The sequence below is a fragment of the Rana temporaria genome, chromosome 1 (genome assembly GCF_905171775.1).
Source record: "Rana temporaria chromosome 1, aRanTem1.1, whole genome shotgun sequence".
Taxonomy (NCBI): Eukaryota; Metazoa; Chordata; class Amphibia; order Anura; family Ranidae; genus Rana; species Rana temporaria.
This window is the reverse complement of record NC_053489.1, coordinates 6986198-7010151: the sequence shown is the minus strand read 5'-3', so window position 1 is coordinate 7010151 and position 23954 is coordinate 6986198. Positions and strand designations below refer to the sequence as shown.

At 49.5% G+C, this 23954-nt stretch overlaps 2 protein-coding genes across 2 annotated transcripts in view; both read right to left on the bottom strand.

Annotated features, from left to right (window-relative positions):
• LOC120924009 overlaps positions 1-23954 on the bottom strand; it is a 742797-nt gene that overhangs the window by 84940 nt on the left and 633903 nt on the right. The gene's annotated exons all lie outside the window — the stretch shown is intronic.
• LOC120924271 lies at positions 4545-6934 on the bottom strand. The gene has a single exon (XM_040335130.1). It carries the CDS (start codon positions 6876-6878, stop codon positions 5394-5396), a length of 1485 nt encoding a protein of 494 aa, XP_040191064.1. The 5' UTR covers positions 6879-6934; the 3' UTR covers positions 4545-5393.

Sequence of the window (23954 nt, the reverse complement as noted above, 5' to 3'; positions counted from 1 at the left end):
CTCTGCATTTATAGCAATGGTCACTCTGCATTTCCTATGGCAATGGTCACTCTGCATTTCCTATGGCAATGGTCACTCTGCATTTATATCAATGGTCACTCTGCTTTTCCTATGGCAATGGTCACTCTGCATTTAGGGCAATAGTCACGCTGCATTTCTTGGGCACTGGTAAATATTTTAGTACACCATTTGGTTCAGAATATTTTTTTTCTTGTTTTCCTCCTCTAAATTCTATGGTCTTATGGTCAGGTGCGTCTTATGGAGCAGAAAATACGGTAACTTCTATGCATTTCGCGGTCCAGCATGCGTCATCGGGATGTGCGTCTGACGCCATTTTGTTGTAGCTTCAATAGCTGACCAAACGACACAATTGGTCCAATCCAATTGTGGATTAAGTGACTAAAAAACGTAAAAATCCTCTTAAAAGCTTCAAACTTATCATCTTGCTATCAACAGACTTCCACAGCTACTAAGGAATTCCTTTACACAACAATTATACATTTCAGATATCCATAAGGAACAGTGTAGTTAACAATAGGACTATATTTAAAAAAAAAAAAATAGATTGCATCATTACACAATATCATCTATATTTAAAGCATATAAAGCTATACGGTAAGAGACTTTAAAATCCTTATAAACAAAACAAAGAAAAAATACATATATAAAACCACGCATCCCCCATGTATAAGACCTTGTTCAAAAATTACAGAGGGAGACATCTAGAGGACAAACTTATAACGGCAGGACCTGTGGCATAAAAAGAAAAAGCCAAACCATTTTCTCAGGTCGAGCAGTCATATTTTCTCACTCAAGAGTAATGATGATAATAAAAATAATTCTAAAAAGAACCTGGGGTATAACAGATATTGTATTTGTTTACCCGTACATCCAAAACGAGATACAAATTAAGAATTAAATACTTAGCGCATACAAAAATTTTTTTTTTTTGCAAATTAAAAATAAATTTATATATTTTTTATGTGTTATATCAGTGTCTCATTATAGATGTATTTGTACATAGATTTCATAATAGATCTCTCCCAGTTGGGCAGTGCCAGGGCGAACTCTCTGTCCCCACTAGATAGATTCACCTTCTCTATCCTGGCAACCATTGTCACTAATACAAAAAACAATGTAAAAGCCAAAGATTTACAGTTGTCAGCAAAAAAAAAAGGAGAAAATTATATATTTTTTCCAGACTTCTAAGCTTTCCACTGACAGCTTCCTAAGAGGGAATTCCCCTCGCTTTTGGAGATTTCTTCTAACTTCTTCTTGCTTCTCCAGGACAGGAAGTACAGGGAAACATTCCCAACAGGACACAAACAGCAAAAAAAAAAGAAGGCTGCATTCACACCTGAGCGTTTTGTCGCCTGAAGCGCGACGCTCAAAGACGCTAGAGCGGAAAAATAACATTATTTTCTATGGAGATGGTTCACATCTCCAACGCAAAACGCCGAAAGAACGCCGAACGCCTGAATTTCAAACAAGTCAATCATATAGAATGTCCAACACTGCATGTGACTCCAAAGGAATTGAAGGGATGGCAAAACAACCATAAAGCTCCCGAAGTATCCGTACACAAGCAATGCATAGGTTAAATATTCAAACAAAGTTCTTTCAACAGTTCAGAAAGTGACTGGTGCTCCGTGCTGGTAGAGGTAAACAGGTGACCAAGTGTAAACTGCACTTGGAAGTGCAGTCGCTGTAGATCCAAAGGGGACATGCAAGGAAAAACAGCATTTTAGCTTGCACATGATTGGATGATAAAATCAGCAGAGCTTCCCCTCATTTCTGATCTACCCCTCAGATCCACGGTGACTGCACTTTCAAGTGCGCTTTAAGTGTAGTTTGCACTTGTAGTGCAAAGTGAATTTGCCTTTCGTAAATAACCCCCTATGCATTGGATGATCACTTTAGTAAACATTAAAGCATTAACCGCTTCCCGACCGCCGCATGTATATGTACGTCGGCAGAATGGCACGGACAGGCACATTGGCGTACCTGTACGTCCCTGCCTTTCCACGGGTCGGGGGTCCAATCGGGACCCCCCCCGCGACATGCGGCGGTCGGATTCCCGCGGGGAGCGATCCGGGACGAGGGCGCGGCTATTCGTTTATAGCCGCTCCGTCGCGATCGCTCCCCGGAGCTGAAGAACGGGGAGAGCCGTATGTAAACACGGCTTCCCCGTGCTTCACTATGGCGGCTGCATCGATCGAGTGATCCCTTTTATAGGGGAGACTCGATCGATGACGTCATTCCTACAGCCACACCCCCCTACAGTTGTAAACACACACTAGGTGAACCCTAACTCTACAGCGCCCCCTGTGGGTAACTCCCAAACTGCAATTGTCATTTTCACAATAAACAATGCAATTTAAATGCATTTTTTGCTGTGAAAATTACAATGGTCCCAAAAATGTGTCAAAATTGTCCGAAGTGTCCGCCATAATGTCGCAGTCACGTAAAAAAACGCTGATCGCCGCCATAAGTAGTAAAAAAAAAAAATTAATAAAAATGCAATAAAACTATCCCCTCTTTTGTAGACGCTATAAATTTTGCGCAAACCAATCGATAAACGCTTATTGCGATTTTTTTTTACCAAAAATAGGTAGAAGAATACGTATCGGCCTAAACTGAGGAAAAAAAATGTTTTATATTTGTTTTTGAGGGATATTTATTATAGAAAAAAGTAAAAAATATTGCATTTTTTTCAAAATGTCGCTCTATTTTTGTTTATCGCAAAAAATAAAAACCGCAGAGGTGATCAAATACCACCAAAAGAAAGCTCTATTTGTGGGGGGAAAAGGACGCCAATTTTGTTTGGGAGCCACGTCGCACGATCGCGCAATTGTCTGTTAAAGCGACGCAGTGCCGAATTGTAAAAACCCCTTGGGTCATGTAGCAGCATATTGGTCCGGGGCTTAAGTGGTTAAACACAGTAAACAAGGAATAAACTTGACATATTTTCACAGATTATATTTCACAATCATACAGGAGATAGAAAGAAATGGCTTAACCACTAAACGGCCGAGCCTCTTTCTGAGTGTTTGGGGTTTACAAGTTTTGCTAGAAAATTACTTAGAACCCCCAAACATTATATATTATTTTTCTCTAACACCCTAGAGAATAAAATGGTGGTCATTGCAATACTTGTTGTCACACCGTATTTGCGCAGCGGTCTTACAAGCGCACTATTTTTTGGAAAAAGTACACTTTTTTAAATTAAAAAATAAGACAACAGTAAAGTTAGGCCAATTTTTTTTATAATGTGAAAGATGATGTTACGCCGAGTAAATTGATACCCGACATGTCACGCTTTATAATTGCGCCCGCTCATGGAATGGCGACAAACTTTTACCCTTAAAAATCTCCATAGGCAACATTTAAAAAAATTCTACATGTTGCATGTTTTGAGTTACAGAGGAGGTCTAGGACTAGAATTATTGCTCTCGCTCTACCGATCGCAGCGATACCTCGCATGTGTGGTTTTAACACCGTTTTCATATGCGGGCGCTACTCACCTATGAGTCGTTCGCTTCTGCGCACAAGCTCGGGAGGACGGGGCATGTTAAAAATATATTTTTTTCATATTTATTTAACTTTTTTTTTTTTTTACACTGGGGTAGATTCAGAAAGCAATTGCGTCTGCGTAACCATAGTTACGCAGCGCAATTGCTTAGTTGCGCCGGCGTATCGGCTGCTCCTGATTCAGAGAGCTCGATACGCCGACTACAGCTTAAGATATGACTGGCATAAGGCTCTTCTGCCGTCGTATCGTAGGCTGCATTCTTACGCTGGCTGCTAGGTGGCGTTCCCGTAGTGGTCAGCGTAGAGAATGCAAATTGCATACTCACGCCGATTTACAACCGTATGCGTGCCCTACATACGCAGTTTACGTCGTTTACGTTATTCGGGTTCCGCGTAAGGCTGCTCCTGCTATTAGCAGGGGCAGCCAATGCTAAGTATACCCGTCGTTCCCGTGTGGCGATGTTTGAAAATTACGTCGTTTGCGTAAGTGAATCGTGAATGGCGCTGGACGCCATTTACGTTCACGTTGAAGCAAATGACGTCCTTACGACGTCATTTGCCGCAATGCACGTCGGGAAAGTTTCCCGACGGAGCATGTGCACTACGTTCGGCGCGGGAACGCGCTTAATTTAAATGATCCATGCCCCCTACGGGATCATTTAAATTACGCGCCCTTACGCCGGGCATTTTCAAGGAGCGCCCGCGCAAATTACGTAGCTACTGCTTCATGAATGAAGCGTAGCGCACGTAATTTACGGAGGCACAGCGTTAAAACGGTACGCTGCGCCTCCGTAAGAGGGCGCAAAAGGTACCTGAATCTACCCCACTGTTCTTTTTTTAAACAAATTGTCACTTTGTTTCCTATTACAAGAAATGTAAACATCCCTTGTAATAAAAAAAAAAAGCAAAAAAATATGAGATCTGGGGGTCAAAAATACCTCACATTTAATTGTTGCACTAAAATGCAATAAACATTTTTTTTAGTAAAAAAATGTATAAAAAAAATGGCCCTTTAAGACCCCTTTTTACACTAGGGGCGCTTTGCAGGCGCTATAACGCTAAAAAAGCACCTGCAAAGTGACTTGAAACAGCGGTAAAGACGGTAAAATAAGTCCTGCTGGTCGCATCTTTGGAGCGGTGAAGGAGCGGTGCATATACTGCTCCTCCCCCGCTCCTGTCCATTGAAATGAATGGTCATACCACGGCTATACCGCTGACAAAGCGCCGCTGCAGTGGTATAGCGCTGATAAAGCACCACTGCTGTGGTTTTAACCCTTTGTCGGCCAAAAGCGGGGGGGTAAATAACACAGTGAATACTGCTAGTTGCTAACAATAATCATATGTAAAATCCAGCAGGCTGGTTGTACCCAAGTTGATTGATCAGTCAACTTGGGTACATTCAGCCTGCCCATACATTGTTCGAATCAGCAGGCTGAGATTTGAACTGTCTTTGGCCAACTTTAGAGTAACCTAAGAAGTTTGCAACACTGTTTTCATTAACTGAGATGTGGAGAATGCTCCTCTTTTCAGTGGCTTACTCTGTAATTGGAATCTAATGAGTAGCTGGGGATCCTGCAAATTATGTGGGTGTAGCTGACGTAGCAGGGATGCATGTACAGCAGAGATGCAACAGATTTCATGGGTGCTGCTGAGGGGGCAGCAAAGTCCAAGGATGTAGGTGAGATGCAGCAGGTCTGTGTCTGCGGCAGAGATGTAGCAGAGTCTGTGGGTTCAGTGGAGGCTGTGGGTGTTGCAAAGATGCATCAAAGTCCAAGGATGTAGATGAGATACAGTGGGGCTGCGTGTGCTGCACAAATTAAAAAGAGTCTGCGGATGCTGCTGAGGTGGGCAGTGAAGGTACATTAGAGATGCAGGGAGGATGTGGGTCCTCTAGGTACTCCTCCTCGGGAGGCTGTGGGTCCATTAAGGTACTCCTCCTCGGGAGGATGTGGGTCCTCAAGGTGCTCCTCCTCGGGAGGCTGTGGGTTCTCAAGGTACTCCTCCTTGGGAGGATGTGGGTCCTCAAGGTACTTCTCCCAGGGAAGTCTCATTTGATTCGACATAATACCTTTCATGGGCCATGGATCTGGGTCTTCTGTACTGGGGTGTGGGAGGTAAGTATACTCGACTTCTATCTCATTGATAGAACTTATGACAGTGTTCGGATCCTTCACGATCTCTACAAACTTCACTGCCTCCTTTAGCAAAAGGCGACTTCCCAAAAATGGGGAATCAGCATCACAAGCAGTCAGATTCTCCAGAAGGTCTTCTTTAGGGATCTTCAGCTGATCTTCAGGAAGATGGAATGCAAATATCATATGGTTCCACACACTGTAGACTCCATCTTTAATATGACAGCAATTGCCGTATTTGTTAAATTTGTAACACGGTTCGTAGCATTTTTTCTCGACACGACCAGATTCAGAAATGTTCACATGAAGAGTGCTGGAAGTGGACTCCGGTCTCCAGTATAATGTCTCACCCATCCAGTACACAAAGGGCAGAGGATCAGAGCTTCCCTGGACAGTGGGCACCTCTGGGAAATCATTGAACTTTGTTGTAGAAGGGCTGTGGACTACAATATAATGGGCAATCTCCTTCTTGTGGAGCTCAGTTTTTAGAATCCTCAGCTGTGGCTCCCCACCCCCGCAGTGCTGATCCTTGTACTTTCCCAGAAGGTAGGACAATGGGAAAGAGAACCTGAAGTTTCCATAACGGGAAGCTTCCCTAAAAGCCGGGGAGTTGCCAAATTGTTCCTTTATTTCTCCTTCAAATCTATGAGCATCTGAAGAGGAAATCACCCTCCTTACATTATTGTACGCCTCACGTTTTGCAGTCTCTGTGTCCTCTGAAGAAAATTCCGCACTCCAGAATATTAGGTCATCAAATTCAGGTCTAGGTTCAGGTCTGGGCTCAGGTCTGGGTTCAGGTCTGGGTTCAGGTCTAGGCTCAGGTCTGGGTTCAGGTCTGGATTCTTCAGCTGCTGATCTGAAACTTTCCTGGTTAGCGTTCCAGACATTTGCTCTAAAACCTCCTTCTTCACAAATTTTTAACAATGAGAACAATGGAGTGACATGCCGTAGTTTAGAGATTGGAAATGATACCTGTGTATGCTGAAAATGATGATCTTTCACTCTTAAAAGTGTACAATGCATCCTATCCTGATGATAAGTAAGACGATCCTTGCGCTCAATAACAGTTGTGAATTCGGCAGAAATATCCTTAATAGACCAAAACTTTCTGAGTACATAAGAGCAGTCTATTCCTTTTGAGCTTGTGCCTCTCTTCAGCTCTATATTCTCAATGTCCATAGGAACTGTTGCCTCTGCCATAGCTGGTGCTTCCATACTGGAGAGTCTGTTCCTCGTCCTTGCTTTCTGTAGAGTGTTGTATTTATAGGCTGTGTGATTATATATGGGGATAAGAAAGGCCACCCCTACACCCAGATTTACATGCAGAAACGCAACTGAAAGTAGTAAAACATACGTCAGAGCTTCTCACTAGAGGATGACTCAATTGGCAGCAATGTTTATGTGAGTAATGAACACTACACACCTTCTTATGTCCTGCGTGATGCAGTGGCATAGCGTGGGTTGTCAGCGCCCGGGACAAGGCAAGTAATTTGCGCCCCCCCCCTAACCTGCAGACTTTTAGCACTCCCCGAGTCCTGTCCCTTCCTGCAATAGTATTGACCAGCCTGATTCCTACACTGACCACTACACTAACCTACCGGATTCATATACTGACCACTACACTACACTGACCTACCTGATTCCTATGCTGACCACTAGACTAACCTACCGGATTCATATACTGACCACTATACTACACTGACCTACCTGATTCCGATACTGACCACTATAATACACTGACCACTATACTACACTGACCACTATACTACACTGACCTACCTGATTCCTATACTGACCACTATACTACACTGACCTACCTGATTCCTATACTGACCACTATACTACACTGACATACCTGATTCCTATACTGACCACTTTACTATACTGACCACTACACTACACTGACCTACCTGATTCCTATACTGACCACTACACTGACCAGTACACTGACCACTACACTACACTGACCACTATACTACACTACACTGACCACTATACTATACTGACCTACCTGATTCCTATACTGACCACTACACTATACTGACCACTATACTACACTGACCACTATACTGACCACTACACTACACTGACCACTATACTAACCAGGCCCGGACTGGGACAAAAAATAGGCCCATGCATTTTTAGACCGAGCAGCCACATTTTCCAGGGACGGGGTGTGTCGCCATTTGTGGGGGTAGCTGGTGTCGATCCTCCACACTGTAATGTGCAGGAACACTGTGATACAGAGGGGACTGCACTGTAAAGGGGCACTGCAATGATTACAGTGCCCCTTTACAGTGAAATCCCCTTTTTATCACAGTGTCTCTGTCCTATTGTGGCCATATAATGCTAGTACTCTCTGTCTCCTATTGTACCCACACTGCCCACACTGGTGGTGCTAGACAGCATTACGCTCTCTCTCTGGTGGTGCGTGTACATCGTGGCTCTCTCTCTGGTGGTGCGGGTACAGCGTGACTTTCTCTCTAGTGGTGCGGGTACAGCGTGACTCTCTCTCTGGTGGTGCGGGTACAGCGTGACTCTCTCTCTAGTGGTACGGGTACAGCGTGACTCTCTCGCTGGTGGTGCGGGTACAGCGTGACTCTCTCTCTGGTGGTGCTGGAACAGCGTGGCGCTCTCTGGTGGTGTGGGTACAGCATGGCTCTCTCTGGTCGTGCGGGTACAACATGGCATTTGTGTTTCTCTCTGGTGGTGTGGGTACAGCGTGGCTCTCTGGTGGTGCGGGTACAGCGTGGCTCTCTCTGGTGGTGCGGGTACAGTGTGGCTCTCTCTCTCTGGCGGTGCGAGTACAGCTTGGCTCTCTCTCTGGTGGTGCGGGCACAGCATGGCTCTCTCTGGTGGTGCGGGTACAGCATGGCTCTCTCTGGTGGTGCGGGTACAGCGTGGCTCTCTCTGGTGGTGCGGGTATAGCATGGCTCTCTCTCTCTGGTGGTGCGGGCACAGCGTGGCTCTCTCTGGTTGTGCGGGTACAGCATGGCTCTCTCTCTCTGGCGGTGCGGGTACAGCGTGGCTCTCTCTGGTGATGCGGGTACAGCGTGGCTCTCTCTGGTGGTGCGGGTATAGCATGGCTCTCTCTCTCTGGCGGTGCGGGTACAGTGTGGCTCTCTGGTGGTGTGGGTACAGCGTGGCTCTCTCTCTGGTGGTGCGGGTATAGCATGGCTTTCTCTCTGGTGGTGCGGGTACAGCGTTGCTCTCTCTGGTTGTGCGGGTACAGCGTGACTCTCTCTCTAGTGGTGCGGGTACAGCGTGACTCTCTCGCTGGTGGTGCGGGTACAGCATGACTCTCTCGCTGGTGGTGCTGGAACAGTGTGGCGCTCTCTGGTGGTGTGGGTACAGCGTGGCTCTCTCTGGTGGTGCGGGTACAACATGGCTTTTGTGTCTCTCTCTGGTGGTGCGGGTACAGCATGGCTCTCTCTGGTGGTGTGGGTACAGCGTGGCTCTCTCTGGTGGTGCGGGTACAGCGTGGCTCTCTCTGGTGGTGCGGGTACAGCGTGGCTCTCTCTGGCGGTGCGAGTACAGCGTGGCTCTCTGGCGGTGCGGGCACAGCGTGGCTCTCTCTGGTCGTGTGGGTACAGCATGGCTCTCTCTCTCTGGTGGTGCGGGTACAGCGTGGCTCTCTCTGGTGGTGCGGGTACAGCGTGGCTCTCTCTCTGGTGGTGTGGGTATAGCATGGCTCTCTCTCTCTGGCGGTGCGGGTACAGCGTGGCTCTCTGGTGGTGCGGGTACAGCGTGGCTCTCTGGTGGTGCAGGTACATCGTGGCTCTCTCTGGTGGTGCGGGTACAGCGTGGCTCTGTCTGGTGATGCTGACTCCTCACCTTGTTCCCGGATTTTCTTTTTTTCCCCAGCAGAGTGCATGCTGGGGACTGTAGTCTGCTCTCTGCTGAGAAAAACTGGGCCAATGGGGAGGGAAGAAGAACGGGCAGGAAAAGACTTCTCTTCCCGTGCTGCTGACATGAAAAGGAGAAGGGGAGCGGCAAGGGAAACCTCCAGACAGCAGCCTGCAGATCTTCCCACCTGTGCAGACGCTCATGGCTGGACGAGGAGGAGTGGAGAGCGGAACTATCAGCGGGGGCCAGCAACATCTCACCATTACAAGGGAGAACCTTCTTTTCTTTGGAGGAGGAGGAGGAGAAGACGGCGGCGGCGTCTCAAAATCCATTTCTGTCTTCCCTGCACTTCGCTGTGATTGGTCGACGGGGCTGGCCTGTTAAGAATCACGTTTGCTCCTGATGTCCCACCTTCGCCCAATCACAGGGTGCAGGAGACTGAACATGGGCGGAGGCGGGACTCCAGGATCTACCGTGATTGCGGACAGGCTAGCCCCGCCGCTGCCCATACGCCCAAATTTTTTGGGGCCTGTAATGGCCGACACTTACTTCTGTATCCGTTGAATGCCTAATGTACCACCAGCCACAGAATACAACGATTTTGCTGTCCGGTGAACGCCTGTGGCCGTGGGCTAATACTATATGTACTCTCAAAGTACCTGAGCTATATTGCCTCTCATACACAATTAGTACTTGTTACTACAAATACTATGGGGCAGATCCACAAAGCACTTATGCCAGCGTATCTCGAGATGCGCAGCATAAGTGTAAATATGCGCCGGCGTATCTATGGGCCGTATCCCCAAAACGAGATACGCCTGAAAAACAGGTTTTTCCGACCGACGTAATTGTTCTACACCGGCGCATCGTGGGCGCAAAAATATGCTGGACGCACCATTGTTTTTCTATGCAAATATGCAAATGAGGGAGATACGGCGATCCACGAAAGTAAGTTTGACCGGCGCAGGCTATGCGCTGTGCGCGTAAGCTGTATGTCCGGTCTAAAGTTAGCCAACATAAAAGCAGCTTTAACTTTGCACCAGACGTGTGCAGGTCAGCTAAAGCAACACCGTTAGGGACGAGCTGAGCATCCACACTTGCAGGACAACAATCTGTATGCCAACATGCCAGGGGCATCCATGGTCATAGCTATACTACTGGCTTTAGAAGCGCGTAGAAGGAGGAGGAGGGCACGGGAGAGGATATACCGACCGCGCATAAACGTCTTTGGCATGGGTGATTCGGAGGTGTATCGCATCTTCAGATTCAGCCCTACTGCCATTGTGGAATTAACCACAGCCCTGAAAGATGACATCACCAGCCAGACACACCGCTCACAAGCAGTGGAGCCACTGGTCAAGGTACTGGCAACACTCCATTTCCTTGCCAGTGGCTCTTTTCAGCGTACAAGTGGAGTGGTGGCTGGGATGGCACAATCCTCCATTAGCAGATGTGTGCACCAGGTTGTCCCCGCAATCCTCAGACGCATGGCCAACCAAATCATCAGACCCACCCAGGAGGACCTGCGGCTGAAGGCAATGACAGATTTTTACAGAATTGCAGGATTCCCACGCACTGTGGGGGCCATTGATTGCACACATGTGGCACTACGGCCCCCCCGTGACACAGAGCACCTATACCGTAATCGGAAGCATTGGCATTCCATCAACGTACAGGTGATAGTCGATGCCCAATGCCTTATATGGCACGTCCATGCCAAACACCCAGGGGCCAGCCATGACAGCTACATATACCGTCAAAGCCCCATCCCTATGGAATTCGAACAGAACATGTATGGGGACAGCTGGCTGATTGGTGAGTGACATGGGTGTCAGGTATGACTGTCCCACCCCATGATGCAGACATCACGAGGGGCACATGCACGTCTAACATCCTCCTGTTTTTTCCCTTCCAGGTGACTCTGCATATGCACTTAGACCCCATCTCATGACTCCATTCCGGAATCCCCAAACCCCTGGAGGGGAAAGATACAATGAAGCACACATACGTACCCGTGGAGTGGTGGAACGCACCTTTGGCCTCCTGAAGTCCCGTTACCGATGCCTGGATAAGTCTGGGGGTACCCTGTTGTATTCCCCAAACTTTGTGTGCCAGATCATCGGTGCATGTTGCGTGCTGCACAACTTCGCCGTGAGAAAGGGCCTGGAGATTGATATACGTGATGACCTGACCCCCGAACCAGACAATCCCCCCCTAACCGAGGGTACCCCGTCTTCTGAGGGAGCAGCAGTCAGAAGATGCCTCGTGGAACGTATCTTTGCACGTTAAACACACACATTTATCATGGCACAGGCAGAATGCACGCATGCACACCACTGTGGTCCCTAGCCCACACCCCACCTCCTTATGAAATTGGATTAGCACAAGTCCACCATGCAGGACTTGTGAGCAGCAACGCCACGCCAAGGCTCCAATTATGTCACTGTACATTCATACACCATTCACACGGACCTGGGGATCACTTCTCCCTGGTCCTGGGGATCCCTTCTCCACCACAAATGAGGGTGACACCCCTTTTCCGGCAGGAATGTCACCCCCACATTCACACATCATTCACACTGTAGCCTGCCTGGGCTACAAATAATAAAAAAAACACAGTAAAATAACAAACAAACATAAAACACTCATCACCTGAGTTAAAAAAAAAAAACACCTAATGCGTGCCCCACGCCTGGGGCGGCCACGGCCACGGCCCCGGCTCCTCAGGGGAGACTCATGGGGGGGAATCAGGGGAAGGAGGAGCATCCCCTGGTCTCTGCCCACTTGGCAGCCTGCCCTCCAACGCCAGGGCGATTCTGGTGAGGCCCACATTGAGGGTTTCCTTGTTGGCCTGGACAGCCTCGGTCCTCCTGACCCACGCCTGCTGTGGTGGCCTGCAGGTCGTTAAGGCAGGTTATCACAGCCAAGGAGTTGCAACTCATGTCCTGCACAGACTCCATGCTGTCCTCCATGTCCTCCATGCGGACCAAAGTCTGGGTAACCTCACCCAGATGGCGGGTCTGACGGGCCTGGTCCCTCCTGAGATTTTCTGGCAGAACCTCTGCCACCTAGTTGTCTTCCGGGTCGCCTTCCTGCCTCCTGATGAGGCTTGGGGCCTTGGAGAAGGGGAGATCCTTGGGGGGAAGCCCTGTTGGGGGAGGAGTGGGAGGGGCTAGCCCTGATGGAGGCCTGACTGGTGCCAGCACCAGGGCTAGACTCCTCCAAATGGAGCCTGACCTCATTCCCAGACATCACCTTCTCCTCCTCAACCTCCTCCTGAGGAGAGCTGTGGCCACTCCCCTCCTCAGAGGACTCCTGGCTTGCCTGTGGGTCTGCCTCAGACTGATGTCCGGGGGATGGTGCGGACTGGCCACCAGCATCAGATGGCCCAGCACCCTCCTGCACATCTGTGGATGACACAAAACATACACAGGTTGGAGGATCCACACACTTGTCACATATTCCCTTCCCCCCCACACATGCTACACACCAGATAGAAAAAAAATAACACTTACCTGTCCTCAAGACCTCCTCAATGGAGTCAAATCCAGGCACTCCCTCCACTTGATGCCTGTGGAGGCACTGGGCAACCACCCGCTCCTCAGGAGTTAGCCTGATAGTGGTTGCTGGTCCCCCTCCAGTGCCCCTGGCATGAGCGGTCATCTTTGCCAGCTTACCTCTAACCAGGCGGCGGAGATCGTTGATCTTTTTCAAGATCTCATCGGGGGTCCTGGTCTCACTCTCCGTCTGCAATAATCTGCAGGATCTCCCTCCTCCTGGCCTTGGTGGTGTCCCGACTCTCAGGGCCATGGAGGTAACGATCATATTGGGTCATGGCCCTGGCAATGATCTCCTTCTCCCGCAGAGAGAAGTTCAGCTTCCTCTTCCTTGCTGACATCTCTGCAAAACTCACGTTCCAAAAAACCCACGCTCCAAAAAACACACGCTCTAAAAAACACACTGACACAAACCAACAAACACCAACAAACAACGGAACAAAAGCACCTTGCTTCAGGGGGGAAACAAATGGATGTACTTTTGCAATGGAAGGGCGTATGTTTGGGCGTATTTATGCCCTGGGCGTATCTCACTAATTACGCCGGGCCTAGTTCATATCTCACTGATTACGCCGGGCCGAGTTCTGAGCATGTGCAGAGAGGCGCTGAACATAGTCAACGTCATGCGCGCATGCGCTGTCCGGCCGGCCCTTCATTTGCGCATTGTCGGGCGCAAATACTCTGTGGATATGGTACTTGCCTCTCTAAGTTGAGGCGGCGCAACATAAATGAGATGCGCTACGCCGGTCTATATATGCGCCGATGTACGTGGATCTGCCCCTATATGTACTCTCAAAGTACCTGAGCTATATTGCCTCTCATACGCAATTAATATGTGTTACTACAAATTAGGGTTGTCCCGATACCGATTCTAGTATCGGTATCGGGACCGATACCAAGCATTTCCCTGAGTACTTGTACTCGGGGAAAATGCTCCGATACTTTACCAATACCTGACTCTCCCTCCATGCTCCTGTGTCCCCCCTCCACGCCGCTGCCGTTCTGCTCTCCCCCTCTGTGCCGCTGCCGTCCTCTGTTCCCCCCTCCGTGCCGCTGCCGTCCTCTGTTCTCCCCCTCCGTGCCGCTGCCGTCCTTTGTTCTCCCCCTCCGTGCCGCTGCCGTCCTCTGTCCCCCCCTCTGTGCCGCTACCGTCCTCTGTTCTCCCCCTCCGTGCTGCTGCCGTCCTTTGTTCTCCCCCTCCGTGCCGCTGCCATCCTCTGTTCCCCCCTCCATGCTGCTGCCGTCCTTTGTTCTCCCCCTCCGTGCCACTGCCGTCCTCTGTTTTGCTCTACCCCTTCGTGCCGCTGCCGTCCTTTGTTCTCCCCCTCCGTGCCGCTGCCGTCCTTTGTTCTCCCCCTCCGTGCCGCTGCCGTCCTCTGTTTTGCTCTCCCCCTCCGTGCCGCTGCTTCCCCCTCCGTGATCTGTGTCCCCCCTCCGTGCCGCTGCTTCCCCCCTCCGTGATCTGTGTCCCCCCTCCGTGTCCTCCTCCGCCCCCTCTGTCAGGATGGAGAGCGGCGGTAGGAAACCCGGCTCACTGACTCTGTCCATTCATATGACTAAGCATTGTAAATTGTGTTTACGATGCTTCAGTTTATGAATGGATAGGAGCCTCTGTCTCCTGTCCATTCATTTCCAGTGCAGCTGAGAAAGGGACTGGGGAATCTGTGTCCCTAGTCCCTTTCTCTGTCTTAAAGGGGAGATGTCAGAGGTCTGTTAAGACCCCTGATATCTCACCAAAGCCCCCCAACAGGGCTAATTAAAAAAAAGAAAAAAAAATTGCAATAAATAATTTAAAAAATAAAATGTAAATAATAATAATAATAATAATAATAATAATAATAATAATAATAATAATAATAGAAAAAAAACACACACTGACAATCCACTACCCCCCCCCCCCCAAAAAAAAATCACTGTAAAAAAAAAAAATAATAGTAAAAAATAAAAATTGTGTAAAAAAAAAAAAATGCTGTCACATGACATTAAAAAAAGTATCGGTATTCGGTATCGGCGAGTACTTGAAACTTGTACTTGTACTCGGTCTCAAAAAAGTGGTATCAGGACAACCCTACTACAAATACTATGGGGTAGATTCAGATAGGAGATACAACGGCGTATCTCCTGATACGCCGTCGTATCTCTGAGTTTGGCCGGTCGTATCTATGTGCCTGATTCATAGAACCAGTTACGCATAGATTTCCCTAAGATCCGACCGATGTAAGTCTCTTACGCCGTCGTATCTTATGCTGCATATTTATGCTGACCGCTAGGTGGCGCTTCCGTATATTTTCGCGAGGAATATGCAAATTAGGTAGTTACGCCGATTCAGAAACATACATCCGGCCTGCGCTTTTTTTTTACGTCGTTTACGTTAGGCTTTTTTCGGCGTATAGTTACACCTGCTATATGAGGCGTATCCTATGTTAAGTATGGCCGTCGTTCCCGCGTCGAGTTTTAAAAATTTTACGTCGTTTGCGTAAGTCGTTCGCGAATAGGGATGTACGTAATTTACGTTCAGGTCGAAAGCAATGACGTTTTGCGGCGGATTTTCGAGCATGCGCACTGGCATGCGCCGTTCGTAAAAAACGTCAAATACGCGGGGTCACAGTTAATATACATAAAACACGCACACATCATCCACATTTGAATTAAGCGGGCTTGCGCCGACACAGATACGTTACGCTGCCGTAGCTAAGGGCGCAAGTTCTTTCTGAATACAGAACTTGCACCCTAAATTACGGCGGCGTAACGTATCTGAGATACGTTACGCCGGCCATAAAAACAGACAATTCTATCTGAATCTACCCCTATATGTACTCCCAAAGTACCTGAGCTATATTGCCTCTCATACACAATTAATACTTGTTACTACTAATAATATATGTACTCTCAAAGTACCTGAGCTTTATTGCCTCTCATATGCAATTAATACTTGTTACTACAAATACTATATGTACTCTCAAAGTACCTGAGATATATTGCCTCTCATACGCAATTGAGGCCTTGTACACACGATACAACATGTCCGATGAAACCGGTCCGCGGACCGTTTTCATCGGACATGTCCACTGCCGGATTTTGGTCTGATAGCTGTACACACCATCAGACCAAATTCCCCGCGGACAGCGAACGCGGTGACGTGGCCGCGCCGGCGCCGCGACGATGATGCGGCGACGTGCGCGACCCTGGAAGGTCAATGCTTCCACGCATGCGTCGAATCACTTTGACACATGCGAGGGCTTTTGGCCGAGCGGACATGTCCGGTGAGTCGTACAGACGACCGAACATGTCCGACGGACAGGCTTCCAGCAGACATGTTTCATAGCATGCTATGAAACATTTGTCCGCTGGAAACCTGTCCGCTCGGCCGGGAATCTGGTCCGGTTGGCCGTACACACGACGGAACATGTCCGCGGAAACTGGTCCGCGGACCAGTTTCAGCAGACATGTTCGGTCGTGTGTATGAGGCCTCATACTTCTTACTACTAATACTATATGTACTCTCAAAGTACCTGAGCTATATTGCCTCTCATATGCAATTAATACTTGTTACTACAAATACTATATGTACTCTCAAAGTACCTGAGCTATATTGCCTCTCATATGCAATTAATACTTGTTACTACTAATACTATTTATTTATTTATTTATTAAAATTCTTAAAAGTACAAAAAAAAGTACAAAACGCAGTCAGTTACCCGTAGGCCTCGATGCGCCGAGAACAACAATACAGCAACAACCAAAAAAACACACACAGGCAGCGGAACAGATCAAATTTAAAATAGTAGCAGATCAAAGAACTATAAAAACCTATGTAATTCCATAGGCTAGACTGAAAAGCTCAGTTTTTAAAAGCTTCCTGAACTTAAAAAGATCATTCTCAAGCCTTAATTTTAGAGGCAGGGAGTTCCAAAACTGTGCTCCCTGGACCGCACTCGTCCTCCCTCCGCATTTTTTCTTACGAAAATACTATATGTACTCTCAAAGTACCTGAGCTATATTGCCTCTCATACGCAATTAATACTTCTTACTAAAAATACTATATGTACTCTCAAAGTACCTGAGTTATATTGCCTCTCATATGCAATTAATACTTGTTACTACACATACTATATGTACTCTCAAAGTACCTTAGCTATATTGTCTCTCATACATTTTTATTAGTTGCCAGTACAACTTGTGTATTATACGTGTATCCTCAAAGTACCTGAGCTACACCATCTCTCGTATGCAATTAATACTTGTTACTACAAATACAATTTACTACGTGCTTGATAGAAGTATAAAATACTTATAGGCCTCATCCTAATTATTGAAGATGTTCGCTCTAACTTTTCTATGCTAGGGTTTGATGCTATTTCATAGCATCTCCCCTAGTGGCCTAAATACATCTCTACATGCTAAGGTTGATATGATGTAGAGAACCCCCAAACTCCTGTTGCTAGGAGTGACGCCTGGGGTCCCTTATTGATAATCACCTGCATGTAGTGGTGTATTGGGATATTGACCTGGAAACTAATTTTAAACGCTAAGCCTTGGTCGCATGTTGTAATGCGTTCCATGCTTAGTAGCTCAACGCCTTTCTTTATGTGACACAGAGATGATGTATAGATCCCCGAAACTCCTGTTGCGAGGAGTGACGCCTGGGGCCTAATACTGAGTTGTCGCATAGAGTATCGCATTGAATTCCTTGCTAACCGCAGTTGTGGTTCACGCCGTTCACGAGTGCTGTTACAATGCCTAATGTACCATCAGCCACAGAATACAAAGTTGTTTGCTGTCAGGTGAATGCCTGTGGGCAAATTTTTGGGGCTTGTAATGGCCGGCACTTACTTATGTATCCGTTTTTTCACTTAATACTTCTGGCGGGTCAGTGTCCATGTTGTGGGACTATTTGTGCACAGCTAGTAAGTATTTTGTGGCTGCAAATATGACCTGAAGGTTTTTAATATTCGCCTGCCATTAAAGTCAATGGGGCCCACCGCAAACTTGCGGTTCGCGGACATTTGCAATCGTTTGCGGTTACCGTTCGTGAACCGTCCCGTCGGATGTTCGTCCATCACTATCCACAGGATTGAAAAAGAAAATTTGACACCATTATGCAGAGCTTTCCATGCACAGGGGGGCAGCGTAGATCATGGGGGAGGTGGAGAGCACAGGAGGGAGGTGGAGAGAAGGGGGGCTGGAGAGCAGTGGGGGGGCTGGAGAGAATTAGGGGGAATTGAAAAGAGCACAGGGGAAGGTGGAGAGCACAGGGGGAGAGGCGGAGGGCACAGGGGGCAGCGTAGAGCATGGGGGGGAGGGACGGTGGGCACAGGGGGGCAGTGTAGAGCATGGGGGAGGTGGAGAGCACAGGGGGAGGCGTAGAGCATTGGGAAGGTGGAGAGCACAGGGGGAGAGACGGAGGGCACAGGGGGGCAGCGTAGAGCATGGGGGAGGTGGAGAGCGCTGGGGTGTTAAAGAGCACTGGGGGGCTGGAGAGCACAGGGGGAGGTAGAGAGCACTGGGGAGGCTAGAGAGCACTTGGGGAGAGGCAGAGGGCACAGGGGGCAGCATAGAGCATGGGGGAGGTGGAGAGCACAGGGGGAGAGATGGAGGGCATAGGGGGCAGCGTAGAGCATGGGGGGAGGTGGAGAGCACAGGAGGGAGGTAGAGAGAAGAGGGGGGCTGGAGAGCACTGGGGGGGATAGAGAGCACTGGGGGTGATAGAGAGCACTGGGGGGGGGCTGGAGAGAATTAGGGGGAATTGAAAAGAGCACAGGGGGAGGTGGAGAGAAGGGGGGCTGGAGAGCACTGGGGAGGTTGGAGAGCACAGGGGGAGAGACAGAGGGCACAGGGGGGCAGCGTAGAGCATGGGGGAGGTAGAGAGCACAGGGGGAGAGACGGAGGGCACAGGGGGGCAGCGTAGAGCATGGGGGGAGGTGGAGAGCACTGGGGGGGCTGGAGAGCACTGGGGGAGGTGAAGAGCACAGGGGGAGAGGCGGAGGGCACAGGGGGGCAGACTAGAGCATGGGGGGAGGTGGAGAGTACAAGAGGGAGTAGGAGAGCACAGGGGGGGTGGGCTGCATAGCACTGGGGGAGACGTGGAGGGCACAAGGAGAGGTGGATATCACAGGGGGCAGGTGCAGAGCACACGAAGAGAGGCAGGGGGCAGCAGAGAGCATGGGTGAGGTGGAGAGCACTGGGGGGCTAGAGAGCCCTGTGGGGGGGGGGGGGGTAGAGAGCACTGTGGGGGCAGCAGAGATGAGCAGGATAGGTGGAGCGGTGGGGTGGCTGCATATAGAAGAATCATTCTCTCCATCTTCTTCCCGCAGTACCTGAATGCCTGCGAGAGGGAGAGGAGCAGAAGCAGGCATTCAGAGACCGCGGGAAGAAGATGGAGAGAATGATTCTTCTAGATGCAGCCACCCCACCGCTCCACTTATTCAGGTCTCAGGGGCCGTACTTACGTTTTCTCGGAGAGATCCCATCTGCAGAACATGCTGTAGCAGGCTCCTCTCCCTTCCTGGTCACGCCCCCCGGCACCAACGGCTGCACTTCATTGGCGGCCGTGGAGCGGTGTCTCCTCTAGTCCCTCCCCCTTCTTGTTTACGTCCTCTTGCTGCAGATCCCGATGCCGAAGGCTGAACTGGCAGCCGGGCGGCCGCGGAAAGGTCAGAAGACAGGCGCGGGCTTACAGAGCAGCCTGCCTTGGCACCGCAAGCAAGAACCGCGGCCCACCGGGCATATGCCCGGTTTGCCCTATGGCCAATCCGGGCCTGCATCCGGCGCAGCAGCATCCCCGACCTCCTCTCAGCGCTGGACACAGCCCAGCGAATGACGCGCTGGAGCTGTGACATTACTTATATAGAGGAGGCAGTGACACCCGTCACGTGACCCCGCCCCCTCTGACGTACACTCTGCTACGTCACTGGGTAAGCCCAAGAAGAGGAAAGCCCTTGGACTTACCCAGTGACGTAGCAGAGGGTACGTCAGAGGGTGCGGGGTCACGTGACGGGTGGCTCTGCCTCCTCTATATAAGAAATGTCACAGCTTCAGCCGCTCATTCGCTGGGCTGTGCCCAGCGGTGAGAGGAGGTCCGGGATGCTGCTGCGCTGGATGGATGGATCTTCTCATCGCTGGAGCGGAGATCACCCGACGCTGGATCTTCTCATCGCTGGAGATCACCCGACGCTGGATCTTCTCATCGCTGGAGATCACCCGACGCTGGATCTTCTCATCGCTGGAGATCACCCGCAGCCGTCGCAGGATCAGGACAACGCAGGAAGCCGGGAACGAGTGGATTTCTCACCGCTGGAGTTTTTTTTTTTTTAATAAAGGACTTTATTCTTTGGTGTCAGTGTGTTTTTTTACAATACTTTACACTTCCTTCGTGAAATGGTAGGGGTACAGTGTACCCCATTACCATTTCACACAGGGGGGGGTCAGGATCTGGGGGTCCCCTTTGTTAAAGGGGTCTTCCAGATTCTGATAAACCTCCCGCCCGCATACCCCCACAACCACCGGGCAAGGGTTGTGGGGATGAGACCCTTGTCCCCATCAACATGGGGACATCCTCTCCATGTTGAGGGCTTGTGGCCTGGTGCGGTTCAGGAGAGGGGGGGGGCGCACTCTGTCCCCCCCTCTTTTCTGCGGCCGGCCAGGTCAACGTGCTCGGATAACGGGTCTGGTTATGGATATTTAGGGGGAACCGCACGTAATTTTTTTTTAAATTGACGGCGGGGTTCCCCTTAATATCCACACCAGACCTGAAGGGTCTGGTTATTGAATTTGCAGGGACCTCCGCGCATTTTTTTTTCCCGAACTCCGATCCCGGACCCAAACTTTTTTCAATTATTCGGGTTCGGGAAAAACCCAAAGTCTGTACCAAACCCGAACTTTACAGTTCGGGTTCGCTCAACCCTACTCAGGAGGAGGTTGAGGAAAATGGCAGATTTCTGCAGGCCATAACAGAAATGGAATCTCCCTTGAGTGGCACTGACTCATCAGATGAAGATCTTGGTAAAGAAGTAGTTGCTGAAAATCTCTCTCAGTGGGCCATATTCTTAAACAAGTTACGTAGGCGTATCAACAGATACGCCTACGTAAGTCCCTTTCCTATGTTTAAGTGTATTCTCAAACTGAGATACACTTAAACATGCCTAAGATACATCAGCCTGCGCCGTTGTATCTTAGGCTGCAATATTTACGCTGACCGCTAGGTGGCGGTCAGCGTAGAATATGCAAATGACTACTCACGCCGATTCTCGAACGTACGCTTGCCCGCCGTAGTGTTTTAACGTCGTTTCCGTAAGCGATACGCGGCGTAAAGATAAAGATGCCCCCTAGGTGGCGTACTCAATGTTAAGTATGGCCGTCGATCCCGCGTCGAAATTTCAAAATTGAACGTCGTTTACGTAAGTCGTCCGTGAATGGCGCTGGACGCCATTTACGTTACAGTCAAAACAAATGACGTCCGTGAGACGTCATTTAGCGCAATGCAAGTCGGGTAATTTACCCGACGGAGCATGCGCATTACGATCGGCGCGGGAGCGCGCCTAATTTAAATGATCCACGCCCCCTGCCTGGATCATTTGAATTAGGATGGCTTACACGGGTGGACTTTACGCGATGCCGCCGCAAGTTCACAGGTAAGTGGTTTGGGAATCCGGCACTTGCCACTTAAACTTGCGGCGGCGTAACGTAAAGTACATACGTTCCGCCGCCTGAAATGTATCAGAATATGGCCCAGTGTGTGGAGGACTTTCCTGAAATTGCTGCTACAAAGAAAGAGATTGCACCTGCCAACAGATCCTTGAAATCAGTGGCGTAGCTAGGGGGTGAGGACCGCATCGTGTGACACCCGCCAGAGGAGTGACACCAGGGCCAGTGCTACCATAAGTATAAACTGCCCGTCTGTGTGGGCTCAGGGCTGTGTAGGAGCCATGGCACTTTTTATTTCCTATCGGAGATGCAGGCAGCCGGTGCCCTATCTCTGCTCTGCCTCGCAGGAATTACCAAGGGCAGATAGCGAGACTTGTCACGAGCCATCTTGCTCAGGGGAGTCGGGTTGCAAGTTCTCAGTGTCTGGTCAGTCCAGTCCATTCTCCCAGCCCCTCCCTCACTCCACCAGCTGTCCAATACCACACTCCTCCTACCCATTTGTGTCTGTCCAACCCCGCCCACACTCCTCCGCCCACAATGCCTGCAATGAGCTGTAATGGGGTTTGTGAGCAACTATGTGGGAGATATGAAACAATGGCTGCTATAGCTGCATAAGCCACCTAAAGGGGAACCAGCCTTAGAGGAGGGAGGCATAATTGGTAAGTGAAACTATTGCACACAGAACAAAACCCCTGTCACCCCCACCACCTTTTGCACTACCCCCCTCCTGCCTTCATCTCTCCATTCTCTCTCCCCTTCTCACTTCCACCTCTACCCCCTCTCTCTCCTCTTTTGCTCCACCCTCTCTCATTCCCTTTCACTCTCTCTCCCTACCTCTCTCTCTCCCCCTCCATTTCTCTCTCTTTCTCCCCCCTCTCTTTCTCACCATCTCTCTTTTTCTCCTCCCTCTCTCTCCCCCCCTCTCTCTTTCTCCCCACCTCTCTCTCTTTCTCCCCCTCTCTTTCTCCCCTCTCTCTCTCTCTCTTTCTCCCCCTCTCTTTCTCCCCTCTCTCTCTTTCTCCCCTCCCCCTCTCTTTCTCCTCCCTCTCTCTTTCTCCATCCTCTCTCTCATCTCCTTTCTCCTCCCTCTCTCCCCCCCTCCTCTCTCTCTCTCCCTCTCTTTCTCCCCTCCCCCTCTCTTTCTCCTCCCTCTCTCTTTCTCCATCCTCTCTCTCATCTCCTTTCTCCTCCCTCTCCCCCCCCTCCTCTCTCTCTCTCCCTCTCTCTCTCTCTTTCGTCCCCCCCTCTCCCCCCAATTGATCCCCAATTATTTGTATTTATTTATTTTTAATTCATTCACATCACCTTACCATCACACCATACTCACTTATCACATCCCATATGCTTCACTTTTTAGTATTCATTTAATTCACCCACACTTTATCATTTTCACCTTCCATCCATCAATTGATTCTTTCTATATTTAATACTAATAAACAACCATGTGGGTTTACATGTGCACACTCTGGCGCTACGCTGATTGCTGGAAATGGCTGTATATCAAATTTATATTTATGCCTTATTGATTGATATTTACCACAATTGCTTTTCTTGATTCAAATTTAACATAATGTGGGCCGGCTTCAGTGACAGCGGACTGCTGCCCCCCTCCACTCCTCTGTCTCTCCCTCCCCGCAGCGCTCACCTGGGGGGTAACAAAGAAGCAGGGGGAGGACCAGAGGAGCAGGGGGGACGACAGAGGAGCATGGGGGGAGGGGACAGACAGCTGACTCAACAGCTAGGGCCTGAGAGTTTCTCACTTCTGCCTAATCTTGTACCATAAGGGGGGCACCGAACTGATTCGGGTGAAATAATGTCTAGCTTCCCCACTGGTACTGCCTATCAGAGTACCAGTACCAGCCGTTCTACTCTAATAAAGTAGAACGGCTAGTGGCTAGTGAAGGGGGAGAGGGGGCTTGGGTGGCTGGGGGTGCGGGAGTTGTCCGGCTGCCATGGGAGAGACCTGTCAAAGTGGGCCAGTCTGGATGCAGTCCAGGGCCAAATTTCTGTCCCAGTCCATCCCTGATACCATATAATTGTTTTTGCGCATTCACCTTTAAGCCAAGACTGCCCTGTAAGTTGTGCGGAGTTGGGTCTCCTTCCGTGAGGGAAGAGAGAACTATGTGAGGAGACCTGGGGTCATCAAGGCTTGGTGTGCTTTTAGATGAACAGAAATTCGTTCGGCCATGGAATGCAACTTTCTCGCCAGGAACTGGTAAACACAGTCAGTCTATGGTGCCAGTGT

Bases quoted from the DNA above. Each gene is read 5' to 3' on its own strand.
- LOC120924271 (XM_040335130.1), bottom strand. From the start codon at position 6,878: ATGGAAGCACCAGCTATGGCAGAGGCAACAGTTCCTATGGACATTGAG.